The 15,532-nt window shown below is 50.6% G+C and overlaps 1 protein-coding gene across 1 annotated transcript in view; it reads right to left on the reverse strand.

Annotated features, from left to right (window-relative positions):
• HYDIN (HYDIN axonemal central pair apparatus protein) overlaps positions 1-15,532 on the reverse strand; it is a 181,490-nt gene that overhangs the window by 26,715 nt on the left and 139,243 nt on the right. The window contains exons 39-56 of the mRNA XM_068956343.1: positions 14,767-14,940; positions 13,437-13,630; positions 13,038-13,139; positions 12,509-12,692; positions 11,819-11,960; positions 10,345-10,513; positions 8,926-9,567; positions 7,982-8,194; positions 6,995-7,197; positions 6,582-6,764; positions 6,148-6,267; positions 4,618-4,777; positions 4,342-4,514; positions 3,516-3,714; positions 2,212-2,311; positions 1,534-1,633; positions 866-1,034; positions 309-547 (exon numbers count right to left, since the gene is read on the reverse strand). Coding sequence (XP_068812444.1) covers positions 309-547; positions 866-1,034; positions 1,534-1,633; positions 2,212-2,311; positions 3,516-3,714; positions 4,342-4,514; positions 4,618-4,777; positions 6,148-6,267; positions 6,582-6,764; positions 6,995-7,197; positions 7,982-8,194; positions 8,926-9,567; positions 10,345-10,513; positions 11,819-11,960; positions 12,509-12,692; positions 13,038-13,139; positions 13,437-13,630; positions 14,767-14,940 — 3,466 coding nt within the window. The remainder of the gene's footprint in view (positions 1-308; positions 548-865; positions 1,035-1,533; positions 1,634-2,211; positions 2,312-3,515; positions 3,715-4,341; positions 4,515-4,617; positions 4,778-6,147; positions 6,268-6,581; positions 6,765-6,994; positions 7,198-7,981; positions 8,195-8,925; positions 9,568-10,344; positions 10,514-11,818; positions 11,961-12,508; positions 12,693-13,037; positions 13,140-13,436; positions 13,631-14,766; positions 14,941-15,532) is intronic.

Genomic DNA, 15,532 nt, shown 5'->3' on the forward strand with positions numbered 1-15,532 from the left:
GCTGGGCTCTCCCCACCATTCTCCAAGGCCAAAAGCTGGCCTGAGGAAAGCCTTCCTGAATGCATCTTCCTGATGGCCCCAGGAGGGCCGCCTGCAGCACCTACTGCTATAGGTTACGGATAGACCAGCCGTATCATTAGCTTTGTCCTACACCTGGCGATGTGACTGAGGCACTGCCCCCTGTTCACAAGTCAGTAACACAAATAGACAAGAACCCAGGTGCCCTGACAGCCTATCATATACTGTCGCACACCAGCCACGCTGTCATGCCTCTTTGGGCAGAAAGAGTGGTGTAGGGCTTCTCTTACCCTTTCCTTGGCAAGATAGGCACATCCCGGATTGTTCTGCAGATGAGGAATTTAAAATCGAGGATGCCTTTGTTCTCCAGTGTGAAGGTGCAGCTTTTCTTGGTGCCGCTCATCATGGCACCAAAGTTGATGACTGAGGCAGGGTAAATGCTGTACTTGGTGAACAGAGCATTTGCTGACACCCTCACTGGGATGACAGCGATGATCTCTCCTCCTTCACAGACATTGGGCTCAATCAGCTGCAACCGGAGGAGGGGTTGGCAAATAGAGCAAAGAGAAGAACCCCTACACCTGTCCCCTAAATTCACCCCCAAGCCCCCTTCAGCACATCCCCCATATTTAAACACAGCTGTTCAAATGCTTCCTCCCAAACTAGCTTTTCAGCTCCGCTTAGGAAGCATCACAAATATTTCCTAAAAGCCTCTGCCATGTGTGGGTATGAGAGAGCATGTGTGTGTGTGAGGTGTCACTGGATTCCCCAGCTAAACCCTTCCTTCCAGAAGACACATGTCCTGCTTACACCCAAGGCAAGCAGCAGCCTGCCTCAGGTACCTCACCTGGCATTGCAGGATAGGTTTGTCCTCAATTTTTATCTCCCTCTTGGGGTGGAAGACCATCTGGACCTGTGCGGGGCGCTCAGAGGCAGTCAGCACACCCTTCTGTGGCTGGATACTGAAGTGTGAGGTCAAGTCTGGTATGTTTGTACCCGCAGTTTCCAGTCTGAAACTGGGGAGAAAGGGAAGGAGTAAAGACCTCTCCACTTAAAAGTACCAGTGCCAGTAGAACTGGCAGAGACCAGCACAGGACCATTAAAAAAAAAAAAAAAAAGAGTTCAGCTGTGCTTGGGGAAATCACAGCACAGATCTTTTCACAGACTGCAGACTATGAAAAGTGCTGTAAGCTTACTTGGATACAGATTTTTTTTTCCATTTTGCCCTTCAAAGAATTTCATAAAGAGAAATAAACAGACCCTCAAAGTAAGGAAACCAAAGCAGCGGGGGACTTAAATTTCAATGCCTCTGCTTCTGGTTCCTGCTGGACAGTGAAGATTGCTGGTATCTGACTGGATTCGCTGTTAACATTTGAGATCGGAGAGCCCTGATTTTGTATTTACCCTGTCTGCGAGCTAGCCAGCATGCAAATGGTTTGAGCCATGAGAACAAGGGGAACACAAGCCTGGAGGCACCATACATTTACTGACCACGAAACTGAAACAGTAACTTACCTGTATGCAATCTCGTACTTCCCTTTGTTTTTTAGATTCAGCGTTATCTTTGCTTCATCCATGACTTTAAGGATCCCAAAATCCAGATTACTATCTGCAACTGCAAAAATCCCAGAGAGAGAGGTAAGAAGGGGTGAATATTTGAGTTGCTGTAGAATACATCTAGCAACAAGATTCATATTTGAAGTTCTTAAGAGGCACAAAGCCCTTCTTAGAAAGTTTCCCTTCCTGGAAGTTATCTCTAGTTATTTCGCTGTCCTTTCTCTTACTCAAAGAATACCTGCAGTGCTTAGCAGCTAAGGAGCTCAGTTTCCATATCTTTGCTTCCAAGCACAGATTGAACAACTCTATGTGCAGTTCTGAGCCTTCAGGAGTTGCCAACTACTTGGTCATGCTGCTGTCATTTCAAGGGACCCAAATCAAACAGCATGGCCTTCTTTTTACAAAATAAATCACCTCCTAAACAGGCAGCTTGAAAGCACGTTATGCTGAACGCTTTGGAGTTAGGAGGCAAGAGACTCAAGGCTGCTTTAGGCCCTGACAGCGTTCCCACTCCACACAGCTTGCCAGACACGCTTTACTGCCATGCTTGCACGCTATCCCATCCCCATTTTGGTCGCATGCCTACCAAGGTTATGCGAAACAGCTGGACTACTTTGTTTTGGGGAACCCACTGACCTTTTGGAAAAGTGATGTTCAGAGCAACATCATAGGCCTCCGCAAAGATTTGGATGTTTTCAATCTGAACGATCCCCAAGATGTTTTCTGCGTCTGAAACCTGAGGCAGTGAGAAACAAACACTGATTAGACTATTCTCCCAAAATCTTTCAGTAGATGACGTGCAAGCCCTTGTCTCTGCCAGTTGCCTCCCCCTGGGTTTCCTATGCTTGGCGAGTGCTTGGGGACTCCCAAGCCTCCCTATGCTGCTGATCTCATGGGCTGACCCAGCAGGATTCTGCTGTAGTACGAAACGTGATCAGCCTAACTCGTCACCCCTACAGCAGGGAAAACTTGCTGCTAGAGAAGACTCTGAGAGTCCAAGTGATGTGAAAACAACCATGAAACGTGGTTGTGGAACTGTCCCACAACACGTGGCATTGATAATCAACCCTCTCTTCTGAGCAAATGCTGTTCCCATGGCTTGGACTTCCCTGGCTCAGAGATTGGGATCCATTCTTGGATGGCTCTTATAACCCAACAGTTGACCCAACGGTCAGTTTCCCTCAGTTGACCCAACCTAGGGAAACTGGGCTTGCCTTGATCCTGGGTCGAGAGATGGGTGGGGAGAGTCCACTGTGGAGACCCAAGTCTATGTCTAAGCCCGTAAATAAAACAGGCCAGAACCTGTATTGTAGCCCTAAGGGCAAAAAGCATACATATGGCTATATTCTTTTCCCCCTCCACTCTAGAACTGTGTGTGTTCACCTGCACAGCCTGCTGGAAGCAGTTCCTGGCCTCTGTTAACCTGCCTGCTTGTTGTCTGGCAGGGTGCCAGGGAGTGTGCCAAAGTCTGGACAACCAAGAGACCGCACTCAGCTTTGCACAGTGGCCCTGTCTACTGCAGTAGAAAGGCTCAGGATGCAGCCTCATGATCAAGACTTGAGCCATGCAGAGTTAGTACCTGGTTGTCCGGGGTGGCATGGATGCTAAGGGATGCATGACATATTCTGGCAAATACAGTTTGAGGCAGTGGAAGTTGGGGAGGTAGCACCTTTGTTTCTGGCAGGTACATCTCTTCCTGACTCCACTGTATACTTACCTAATGAAGCTCAGCTACAAGGGCACCTTTGTGGTTGCTTAGTTTCCACAAAACTATCCTTCAGCGAGAGTTCCCTGCTGCTAATGGTCTGGCCCCTCAGATGATGCAAGAAGAAAGGAATCTCACTGAAGGCCCATCCCTCCGCCCTGTTTGCAGGGGACCCTTCAACTACAGAGCCTCCATCCCTAGAAAAAGGTGGATAAGCAGGCACAATCCACCTCACCTCTAGTCGGATGGTTTTCTTAACATTGAGAGCCTTCGTGGCCTTGAAATGTAGCTTCAGACTAAACTCCGTATAGGGGCCAATGGTGCCGTGGTCTTGTGACACAGAGAAATCCTCGCCAAGGCTCTCCATCCCACAAAGCCTCCAGACCGCAGGCAGCGGGTTGCTATTTTGCAGGACCAGAGTCTTGCTGGCCTTCCTGCAGAGACAAGAAGATGCTCAGCACTGGTTCCTCGAGGGTTACTTTGAAAGCAGCTTAGAGGCAGCCCTATCACATGTACGAAATCATCCAGCCTCACAGTAGTTAAGTGTCTTCTGTTTCCACATAACAAGCCTGGGAGGTGAGGTTCTGGGAGAGAGCTTGGCATTAAAATTGTGTCCAACAGAAGGGAGATAAGGAGGAGCAACCGGCCCGTTGCTGTGTTGTATCTTGTCTGCTGGTTCAGCTCTGGCTCTCCGATTCCCCAGGGAAACAGAGCGACTCTGAAGCAGCTGTGGGACAGGGTGGCTCAGATCCCATCAGAGCATATGGATGAAAGATTCCTCCAGCTCGTCTAGCTGGAGCGAACTAATGTGAGCTTTGGAGTACACACAGCTCTGGTGTGGACAAGGATGCCCATCCCAGAGTGTTCCTGGGGGGTACAGAGCCAGGGGCCATCGTGGCATATCCAGGCCTCAGTGAGGAGTGGTTAGCAAGGGACTGGGAAGAGCTGGAGGAGGAGGGATGTCAGTGCAGCCTCCAACCCAAGCGGCCGCACAGGCAGCAAGAGAAGCTAAAGAGGAGCTGGCTGACAGCTGTCATCCCAGGCACAGTGGCCCATGTGACCTGTGCAGAAGCAGCTTGTCAAAATGCAGCTGTTTGCAGTTGACTCCCAGCTCCAGCCGCACTCCGTGGCAGCAGAGGCGGAAGACCACCGGCTTAGGGTTGTCCTTAATGCAGCAGACAAGGTTGTCTTCCACGATGCCAGCGGAAGTGGGGTATGCCCAAATGGTCAGCTCCTGGTCCAGCCCCCCAAAAAGAAATAGAGAAATGCATTCAGTGAGCAGGAGGAACAGCTGCCGGGCTGAGCTCCTGCAGCCCGCCTTATCTGCTTTCTCCTACCTGCTTCTCATTAGGTTTCAGCGTCATCCTGGGAGGCTCGAAGAGGAACGTGTCTGCATTGGCATCGTGCTCCAAGAAGAAATGCACTTCCGCTTCCAAGGGGGTGATGTTGAGGATGGTTATCTTCTCACAGTTAGCAGGATAGCAAAGCGCCTTGTAGCTGCCCGCAAGAGGAGAAAGGGCTGCAACAGGGACCCTGGGACCGTTGCCTTCCCCACATATCAAGGCAAGCACCATGTCTTGTCAGCAGGAGGCTGCTCTGAATAGCCTCACCAGGAAGACCCTGGTCTAACAAGCAGGCTAAAAAAAAGAAGCACTTTGGGGGGGCACATTGTGCTGTCTCTGTGTGCTGCACCCTCTTCCTTTACTTCAATGTCTGTACCATTACCAGGTGCATTTATCTCAGAAGCGTGACACAGGCCACTTAAAGAAAGAGCGTTTTGCAAAATACAAATTCAGAGTTGACTGGAAAATAAAAATAAGTCAGGCACATGGGGTTTTTTCTCCTTCTCCTTGTTTGGTTTCCTTCTCTGCAGGGTATAAAGAAATGCTTTTGAAAAGAGGTTTTAAAAATAGTTTAGCTTTTCTGCTTCAGAAAAGAAATGAGATTCCCTTATGTTTCAAGGGTTTTCTCAAAATCTTATGGGAAGAAAAAGAAAGGATGCATTCCCAGGAGGACTGCTGAATTTAACAATGCCCCTTTTCTGAAGTGTAAAATAGTATTTGGAGATAAATGGTTAAAAAAGCAAACAGAAGCCCAAGTCCATTCATCAGCCTGGCTAAAGATCCTCTTTTGTTTTTAAACGGTTTTGATTTCATTTCCTTGGATTGTCAAAATACCACTAGCTCTCCAGGGCTCCCATGAAGACAAGAACGTCACTTCTAATACTAAAAAAGTTAAAAATAGAAATAGGCCAGCAGCCTACGATGACAACTTTTTTAGGCAGACTTTATCCAGTAGTGAGGATCAGGAAAATGTAAATCTCATTTTTATTCCTCTGCAGGTCACACACACACACTGGCAGGCCAAATCATAAAGTCTCACTAATATTAGAGATTAATCAATGGTTTATAACAGCATCAGCAGAATAATTGCTACTGCAGTCTATCAGTAGAGCTCAAAACACTTTTAAAAAGCACCATAAGGTTCATTTCCTAAGTGGGGAAGTGAGATATGGAGGGAGGACACAAGTTGCCCCAACCATTAGGCTGGAAGGAGAGCTGGGACCCAAACAAACCTTGCAGGTTGCAGCATGGTGCTCTGGTCCCTGTGACACCCCACCAGGTAGGAATATCAGCTCCATTGCTCCCCAGCTCCTCCAAGACATGTGCACCTGCTATTTGCTAAAGTTTACATATCTGTGGCCCTTCTCTGTTATCTCCCAGGTCCCTTCCTGGGCCCACCCCGAATTCTGCCATTGCATCAGCCTCTCTCCAAACGTATCCACCACCACCTGGCAATCCCCAAAGCTCACTCTGAGCAGGCTGCACATTGCGCTGCTCACTAGTTGGCTGGGGGGAGGCACGTACCAGTGTCTTGACTTCCCGCAGAGCAGTGGCCCAAAGTGGAATACGCCTGTGTCCATGACATACTGCTTGAAGATGATGTCATGATGTGCCTTGCTCTTCCTCCGGTGAGGAAACACCAGCCTGGGGAGAAAAAAAACGGAGATGAACATAGGTCAAAAACCTGGTCAGAAGGCCATAACCCCGTTCCTTAGTATTGGCTGAGCTCCAAGCATGGGAAGAGATGCTTGGCTGCTCAGGCAGCACACGCTACCCAAACTGCCACTTCCGGCCTCCCCAGTGTGAGGTGTCAGACCAGATGGGCCTGTCTCTGGGAATGGGCAGGCCAGAGGGCCTCTAGGGAGACGCAACATGGTGGGGAAGGTGGTAGCTGAGCTGCAACCTCTGAGTTTGGGAGGATCTGTCTGAAGGAGGCAGTGCAAGCAAGCAGGCCTTACCGTGGGTCCTGGCTGATGGTGGGATACATGCACGTGCCCCTGCAGTACAGCTGGTACAGTCGGTGTGTCCCCAGGATCTCAAAGTTAAACGTCTGATCAAACTGTCCTGGTATGATGGAGCTGAAATGTATCTTCAGGACAACCTCCCCATGGGCTGGCACAATCCACCGGAAGTCGGTCAGTCTGGCCATTTAAAGAGAAAATTTCAGACCTTCTTAAGGAGGAGGATTGCAGACACACCAGCCCCTGGCCCAGGCATCTGCTCATCCTGCTGCCCTAGCATCAGAGTGAATGGCCTGGCGGGAGCAGCCCACTGCAGAGGGACTGGCAGAGGCCCCCCACCTAAGCTGAGGAGACCGGCCCAGGCGGGACAGCCATAGGGACCATTTCCTCCCTCTGCTCTCATAGCTCACCTGACAATTTTCCCCAGGGATGAGTCCCTGCTGACATTGCTTTGGTCTGCATCAGGGTGACGTGCCGGCACTGCCGACGCCGGTCCCTGCAGGCCTCTCCTGCCCCGGCCGGTGCTGCGCTTATCCCTCGAAGATTCCCGGCTGCCCTCCGCTTTCTCCTTCCTCACCCTGCCTCTTGGGGGGGTGATCTGCTCCTCTGGTATCTTAGCACCACAGGGGAAAAGACAGTGGGAGAGAGAGGTGACACCAGCCCCGAAATAGCCCCATCCTGGAGAGGAAGGTGCAAGTTTGTTAACAAACAGAGGAGAGAATAAACAGCCAGGCTCTACTCCACACTGGTTTCATGTTTCCTGCCCAGTTCTTTGTTCTTCCTCATCAGACTTTGTTCTGCCTAGGAGAAATCTTTCCTTGCCCGAAACCTCTCCTTGACCAGGAAACTCAGCACAGAGCTATGGGGCTTCCTGTGCATTATTCTTGAAGTGATTTGAATGTTATTCTGCTTTTCTTCCCTTTCCAATCCACCCCTACCTTTGTGAGCTGACTTTGAGAAACTGAGCTAAACCACAGCAGTTTTGGAAAGGGAAGCTGACAGCGGGTTTCGGTGAGTTTCTTCTTCTTTACAGAACTGCCCTATGTGTCAAACAGAGCTGCTGTTCTCAAACAGAGGGTGACATCAGGGCTGAGGGGAAGGGGGGAACTCAGCTGGCCGTTTTGGGCCAGTTGGGCACCCAGCCTGTGTCCCTGTGAAGCTGCAGCTACTGTCCTCGAACTGGGCAGCCAGCAGCTACGCGTCGGGGTTTCTGGTCACGCCAAGGCCTATGTCCTCCCTGAAAATTGAGATTGAGCTCTTCCAGTTGAATCAGGCCATGCTGATGCTGGCCTGGATCCTGGCAAGCATGCAGCCTGGTCATTTTTCCACTACTCATCTCCCTCTGCATCTCAACTGCCCCTCCCTGCCCCCTTCCAGTCTGGCCCTCATCCTGCTACCTTTGCTGCAGGCGTGACAGGGGTATCCACGAGACTCTCTGTATCCTTCTTCTCTTCTTCTGCAGTCGCACCTTCTGGTGCAACAAAGACGAAGTGCTGGAGGGCTTCACCCACCGCAGGGACTGTCCGCTTCTCTGGGTAGTGGATCACAGAGTAAAAAGCAGTAGGAGGAATGGGAGGTCCTGAGCGACCCAGTCCCAGGCTATCCAGGATCTAAACCATAAGAGAAAAATCCCATTAATACGCCAGTCACCATCATCCTCACGCTTCTTCCTTAAGGCACTGAGCTGCTGGGGACATTTTTTAATGGAGTACGGTGCTTTTTGCTGCCTAGTGAGGTGGACAGGCTCCAGAGCAGTGCCAGGATCTGCCAGCGGGACCTAGAGAGAAATCTCTCTTTGACTAACACAACTGTAAGAACCGGCAGCCATGACTCGCCCTGCCCTGAGACCATTTCTACTGATTCCTCGACCGCGAAAGCCCGTGAGGGAGGAGCAGACAGGATGCTTGAACAGAGAGCGTGGGGCATGAGTAAAGGCAGAAGGAACACAGAGCGAGCAAAGAGGCGTGTGAGGAAGTGGGGAACAAAAGGGGAAGAGCAAGGACTGGGATGGTGATAAACAATATCACTTCTCACTCATCTGAGCGGTTCAAAGGCCTGTCCCATCTGGGTTAGTTTCCTCATCCCTCTGTGCCAAGACAGCTACCATTTTACACAGGGAGATGAAGCAAGACCACCGTTGATATGCCATGTTCTCAGCCACACAGGGCAACAAGCTCTCCCTTTCTTCCTCTCTAGGTTTGCTAAGAACTGCTCCAGCCACATGGCTGCTGCAGAGCCCTTATGGAAGAGGATCAGCAGCCTGGACAAGGCTCTGCACCATTTTCACCTGCCCAGAGATGATGTGCCAGAGCCTAGATGATGGCTGGCTTGGCATCCTTACCTGCTCTGCGTCTGGCAGCTTGCCACTCTCCAAGATCCTCTTCCCACTGGCATCTTCCGAGCTCAGCACCTGGATGTCCAAGCAGGACACCCCAGTATCCTGATCTTTGCCTGACCCTTCTGCACCTTCTTTTTCTTGCTCAGATAACTTGGAGTCCTCAAGGGCCTTCAGTTTTTCCAGGCGCTCTTTCTCCAGGCGCTCCTTCTCCAACCGTTCCTTCTCCAGCCGCTCCTGACGCTCCTTCTCTCTGTCCTTCCGGCTCCTGCGGCTGGATGAAGGATGGCGCTGCTCTTCTACCTCATGCTGGACCTCCTCTTGGTTCAGAGGGGAAAGCAGGATACCCTTAACCCGGTTCCAGAATGACAAAATATGAGTGATGTCCTTCTGTGAGGCCTCATAGAGCTTAAACCTCAGGGCCAAGCTCTTCTCTTTGTCACTGAGAGCCTCTTTTTCAGTTTCGTCCTGTTCTGGGTCTGCAGGTGACACAACCACCACTGGGGAGGCATCTAGCAGACCAAACTTGTTCCGCTTTTTCTTATCTTCCTTGTTGACTGGAACAGAGTCTGGGTGCTCCTTTGCAGACCCCCTCCTGTCATCCCCTTCGTTCAGCTTGATATCTGAGCTGGTGGAGGTGCTCATACCCTGGGAAGGAAGAGCGAGGAAAGGAAGTAAGCATTTCAAAGCACTAACTCAGGCACCGTGGGATGGTGATGATCTCTGCTATAGTGTCCCAGAGCCTCAGGTGAGGACTGTGCTATATGCTGAACACATCCTGATTCAGAACGCAGTCCAGTTTACCTCAGCTGAAACCAAACTTTCCCACAGCCAGATTGATGAGGAGTCCTGCAAACCAGCTGAAAAACAGAAGAGCTTTCCCAAACCAAACATGGAACTTAAGACAACTCCTGTTCCTAGGTAGGACTCTGGGCTCATTTCTGGAGTGCTGAGCATCCCTGTGGCTGGCTGACACTTTGGAAAGTCTAGCTGCTAACGAATACCCAGGCCTGGCAGTATCTCCTGCCAGACCCATAGGAAATAAACACCATGTCCCAGACAGATCATGCCCCAGAGATGTAAGCCACTTGCATGTGGAGTGGGGAAAAAGGTCAACTAACTTGCCAGGACTAAAACTATCCAGGGCTTGAAGATGAATGTATGGAATTACGTGTCATGACTCAAAGCCAGCATGATCCCAGAAGAGAGCTCTGCTACAAAGATGGGGGAAAACACCCTCAGTGAAGAAGCAGCACTAACACCAGCTGCTGTTCCCCTGCAGTCCCACATCTTGCTCACTGCCAGGGCCCAGCACTGTGTGTGACTGCTTGCAAGCGACTGGGCTGTTGGCTTTTTGTGGAATGGGGCAACTCAGTGGTGAGGTCCCAAGGACTGTTACTCATCTCTATAAACATAACCACCCACCTGCCTGACTCCAAACTGGCTTTTCCTCCCCGAGGTATTGTCTTTTTCTTTTCCAAGATCTTTCTTCCACCGCTTAGCCTTCTTCTTCAGCTCTTCTTCCTCCTTCAGGCGTTCTAGTTCCTGCTGGTGCTTCTTTTCCTCAAGCTCTCGAGCCAGCTTCTCCATCTCCCTTCAGCAAGTCAAACAGAAAATATCCCTGAGAGTCACCACTGGGAAATCTAGACTCGTTCAAATGCCAGCTGGTTATGGGCTTCGTTCATTGACCCTGCAGCCAGGGAAAACTGTTAGATCACCTCAATGGACTTCCCACAACCTGGGGAGGTTGAGTACAGCCAAACTGAGGCACCTCCGGGGTCAGCAAGTCCCAGCCTTGCTGTCATAAGCTCTAAATTTTGCACCTCCTCTGATAAGGTTGTGCAGGTCCACCTGGACACCTCCAGCGCACTGCCAAAGACCAAGTCACCATCTGCACTGCTGGCTGAAGCCCTCTCTTGATTCCCAGTCTTACACCAGCTCACAAAGCACTAACAACTACTTATCCTGGCACCAGTACGTAGTTGGTTTATCCAGCCCTTCTCCTTGGGCATAGCCTGCTCCTTGGTGAGAATAATCATATCACTTCAGCCTTAGTTTTCCAATTTATTTCACTCATTCAAAACAGGCTCTGAACAACCAGGTTTCCTGCCAGCACTCAGCTGTTAATGCTGAAAGCTTGTGCTCTCTGTCCTGGAAGTCACGGCAATTTGAAGTAGCCCTAGTGATCTCCTTCAGCTTTGACTGAAAGAAGTGCTGAAACAGATAATCATGTAAGCAGGTCCCTGTGTTCCCCCTAATTTTGGTGAGGAGGAACAATTCAGAGGAACAATACAGGCTTACACTTGCCATATACACCCTCCTGCATATGGCTGCTTTGCTGAGTGAGAGCCTCTCCCATCCTCACCTTTGGCTACAGGTATGTTTTACGGCTGGCGTTACTCACTAAGGACAACCCCATGAGACCAGTATTGCAAGGACTTAACCTAGGGCAGGACTCGTATCCAAACTGAGCCAGTACAGCAGCGCCTCACAGGGACCCATACCAGGATCCCTTTTGTTAGGGGAAGAAGGAGAGATGGGGAGTCAACATAATTGACTTAGAGACGTCCAGCAGCAAGGCAAGCACAATGCCCAGCTCTCTGAAGCCAGTGTCTAAGGCAGAGGGCTTTCGGCTACACCAAAGAGATGTTTCACATCTCACTGGAGGAAGCCCTTCCCTCTGTCAGGAACCAGTGAGGTGGAACAGACCTTCCTTGTGCCATCTGTGAGAGAGGTTTTTGGCCTTCCCTCCACACCCCCTCTGAGTCCACCCAAGGTCTCTGGCAGACTGGCTGTAACCAGCATAGCACAAGGAAGGGAAGAGGGGAGCAGGCCTATGCTTGGGGCTCCTGTGCGGAGACAGGAACGAGTGCTGGGAAGTTACAGAAGGGTCACAGACCTCTTTTTCCTCTCACGCAGAACATGTCGCAGCTCATTATCAAACTGACTTTTCTGCTCCTCGGTAAGGGCATCGTATGCTTCCTCATCCATGTCCTGGAGACGGGCCTTCTCCCTCATGGCAGCTTCCTGTTGCTCCCGTTCTTCAACACAGACCAGAGGAGAAATCATCAGTAACAGCAGCCAGAGCTTACTGTTCTGGGTGGGCTGAGGATTCACAACTTCTGCCCAGCCCCAGCTCGTCATCCACCCGTAACCCTGCTCTGATTACTGAATCCAAAGTTCAGTTAATCCCCCAAGCTGTTTCCAGGCAGTAGGTTCCTGTGCCTTGTCTGACTCATGTGCAGAGCCCGGAGACCATGGGACCCGCCTTGCTCCGTGGACTCACCTGGACCAGCACCGTGGCACAGCTGGCCTGTGGCTAGGTATTAAGCCACAATAGTTTGCACTTGTGCCCGACCTTTAAAATTAGAGACTATGAGATAAGTCTTACAGCCTCACGTCTAATGCATTCTGCACACTGTGAAGCTATATTTTAAGCAGCCATTGAAGGATGGCTATGCTGAGGCAGAAAGTTGAATTACAAAAAAAATTTCTTAAGATCTCTACTGGTAATGTCCAGATAGACACATGGATAAGGTTGATGGCTTGAAAGAGAACGTTTGAGAGGTACTGAGAGGAAGAGTCCCACCTTCCTGCTCTTTTTTGGCCTTCTCCTTGGCTTTCATGGTAGCATAATCCTGGAATAGGTTCACAAAATAGATGTAAGGCCGATTGTTGATAGCTTTGAGCAGGCAGAGGAGAGCAGAAGGCATGTTGTGTGCAAAGAGGGTCTCCAGGCCATCAAACACCACTCCCTGGTAGCAGTCACTCAGCTGTGAATGAGGTCAAAAAGGAAGAGAAAGTCAACAATAGTGCATGTGTGCAGCTTTCAGCTAGCCAACAAAACCAAATGTCAAAGGACATGAGCCGTCATTGTCCCAACTGTACCAGCTCTGACCTTTCCCTGCATGCTACCAACTTACAGCACAGTCTGAGGATCGGTGCAGCCCAACTCCCTTCATCCATGGCTCCCTGCACTCAGCCCAGGACTCCCACTGCCAGCGAATACAGACCTTTTCTCTCTGTGCCTTGCTGTCCTGCCTTGTCTCTCTATAGCAGGAACATGTTTATACCAACCACCCTGACTTAGATGGCAGACCAGGTGAGACCTGCCATACCTGCATCCTCTCCGAGAGGATGGTCACCAGCAGGTCCTCAGGAAGCACACAGGTCCTAGCAGCCATCTCTCCTGCTATGCTGGCATTGGGGCTGGGTGAGGCCTGCAACAATTATCACAATAAAAATAAAATACTTTTGAGAACCCCAAACAATCCCAGCTGCTGTGTCTTCTGGCCTTGGAGCTGGTATCTCTTGCTAGTGAGAGAGACCTGCTAGAGGCAAAACTGCGTGCCAGCAGCTCCAGGAGGGCACATCCCTGGACGAACGTGGACAGAGGGCACTCAGGCTGGGGACTGCCCTCACTCTGAACAGCCTCTTCACTTCTCAGTGCAGTTCAAACGCAACTGAAATCTCCCATGGATTTACCAATGCAGACCCCTTTTTGCATGTGAGCCAACCTGATCCGTTTGGAGCTGCTTTTGGGGCTGGGGTATGTGGCCCTCTGTCTTCCCCTTGCCCCCTCCCAGGCTCCCCGGGCCTCGGGCAGCGAAGGGCTGCAGGCTGGTTTTGCCATTGGAGCTGCACGAACTGCTGTTGGGGCTGCGCCTGGCCTCTGCGCCGAGTGGCAAGCTGCAGAGATCTGCACGTTGACCTGCAGAGGAGATGATAGAGCAGTTAGGAGGGTGGTGATGGGTGCTGCAGGTGGGCGCTTCAGGATAAAACCTGGAGTGAGCAGGCATGTTTCTCCACGGCTTTGCCTGCTCATATCCCAACCCAGGACCCTCGCAGAGACACAGCGAGTGCATCCTCAGTGTCTGTTCCTGGTGGGAGGAAGGTCTGCCAGGCACTAGCTGGCTGCCAGCATCAGGGACTGTGTAGAGATTAGCCCCTGAAGCTTTCCAGAAGAAGCTCCCAGCCTGCTTCCATTTTTTTCAGCACGATGAAATACACCACTGGATACTGAGTTGTAAAGCCAGAGACTTTTTAATGCTCCCTCAATCATGAGATCAGAGTTACAAAAGCCAGTGTGAGCAGGGAAACAGCAATGGAGAGGGAATACACACATGCTTATTTGTAAGGCAGTCATCGCCCTTGCCTGGAAACCGTAAATCAAAAGGAAATAAACCTTACTGGCTGGCCAGGGATCTGAAAAGGGCCTCACCCTGCAGGGCTTGGAGCAGCAACTGCTCACTAAAAGTCACTAGGCTCATGAGGAAAACAGCATAAGACTCATGAGCCGCATGACCCGGAGAGCATATATAGGAGCACTGCGGAAAATCTCCGGAGATGGGGAAAATAATTGATCTGCGCTTTTAAACTATATGTCTCTCATCTGAAACTCCTCAGAGAGGTTATTCTTCGTTTCCTCTGATGTTTGTGAAACGACAAGGTCGGTCATCTAGCGCTTAATGAGCCACTTCAGAGGGGTTTTCCTTGTTAAAATGGGCAGCATTTCTGCCTGATGGCCATGAGAAGCAGACTGGCTTTAGCCCTGAGGAAATACAAAAATCCCTGAGAAAAAAATAGGTGTGCTTCACTGCTCTTCAGAAAAGGAAAACAGGCCAAATGCTGCATGAAATTAGGGGCAGGAAAAGGTGCCCCTATACAAGTCCCTAAAATAAGAGAGTTATTTTATTACCAGAGATAGTTTATGAAATGGCTTTGCATGTTTGCAGACACTGCACCACTGTTCCCCAGGACAGGCAGGAGCTGTCAAAAGCTCCTTCTCCTTATGGGGAGAAAATGGAAAAAGTGGATGATCAGTGAAACACTGGGCTGAAGGCTTACCAGCATCCTCTGTGTCCTTGTGGGCCTGACCTACTGCAGCCCTGAAATACAGCTCCCGTGCGTTGAGCCCTGCCAAAGTGGTCCTCTCAGAGATGGCTTCTTTCACCACCGAGTCGATGGACAAGCAGGCAGCACCATAGTATTTAGACAGGGCAACTGCTGCTGACGTCTTTCCTTTAGAGAGAGGAACACTGCTTGGGGACACTTGTACATGAGGCATTTTCATGTACATACACTCGGAGAGGTGCTCTGAAAGGCCTCGGAAGAGGATTTCAAAGTTTCAAGGGTAGTCAGAAAGCAATTGCCACTTTAGGAGAAATCAACAGGGAGGTGGCTAGAAACATCATTCTCCAGAGACATGTGGACCATCTCCAACTCATGTTCAGCTACTGCGACCTGAGGACATTATCACTTGGGGTTACCTCAATCCTGGGCCAGGGCCTGATTTCAAGCCCTATCCCAAAGTCACCCAGAAAGTTTACTAGCCTGCACCAATTGGCACTTTCTCGGGCAATGCCTGGGCATTGTTTGGGGGCCAGTACAGGCTAGGGACTGCTCCCAGTAGGCAGTTTGGACATGACCACCCTGTCTGGAGGAATGAGAGCTTAGCTGCATGGGCACAAGATCTGCTGTGCCACTTGCGCTGGCTAGACAAAGGCCTGCGACCTTTTAATGGACTAGCAGAGCTGTGGTCTACCTCACTTCATGCTGAAAGAAGTCAATCAAGTGCCAGGGCCCACCAGGATGTCTCTTGCCCTGTCCCCTT

The sequence above is a fragment of the Struthio camelus genome, chromosome 10 (genome assembly GCF_040807025.1).
Source record: "Struthio camelus isolate bStrCam1 chromosome 10, bStrCam1.hap1, whole genome shotgun sequence".
Classification (NCBI taxonomy): domain Eukaryota; kingdom Metazoa; phylum Chordata; class Aves; order Struthioniformes; family Struthionidae; genus Struthio; species Struthio camelus.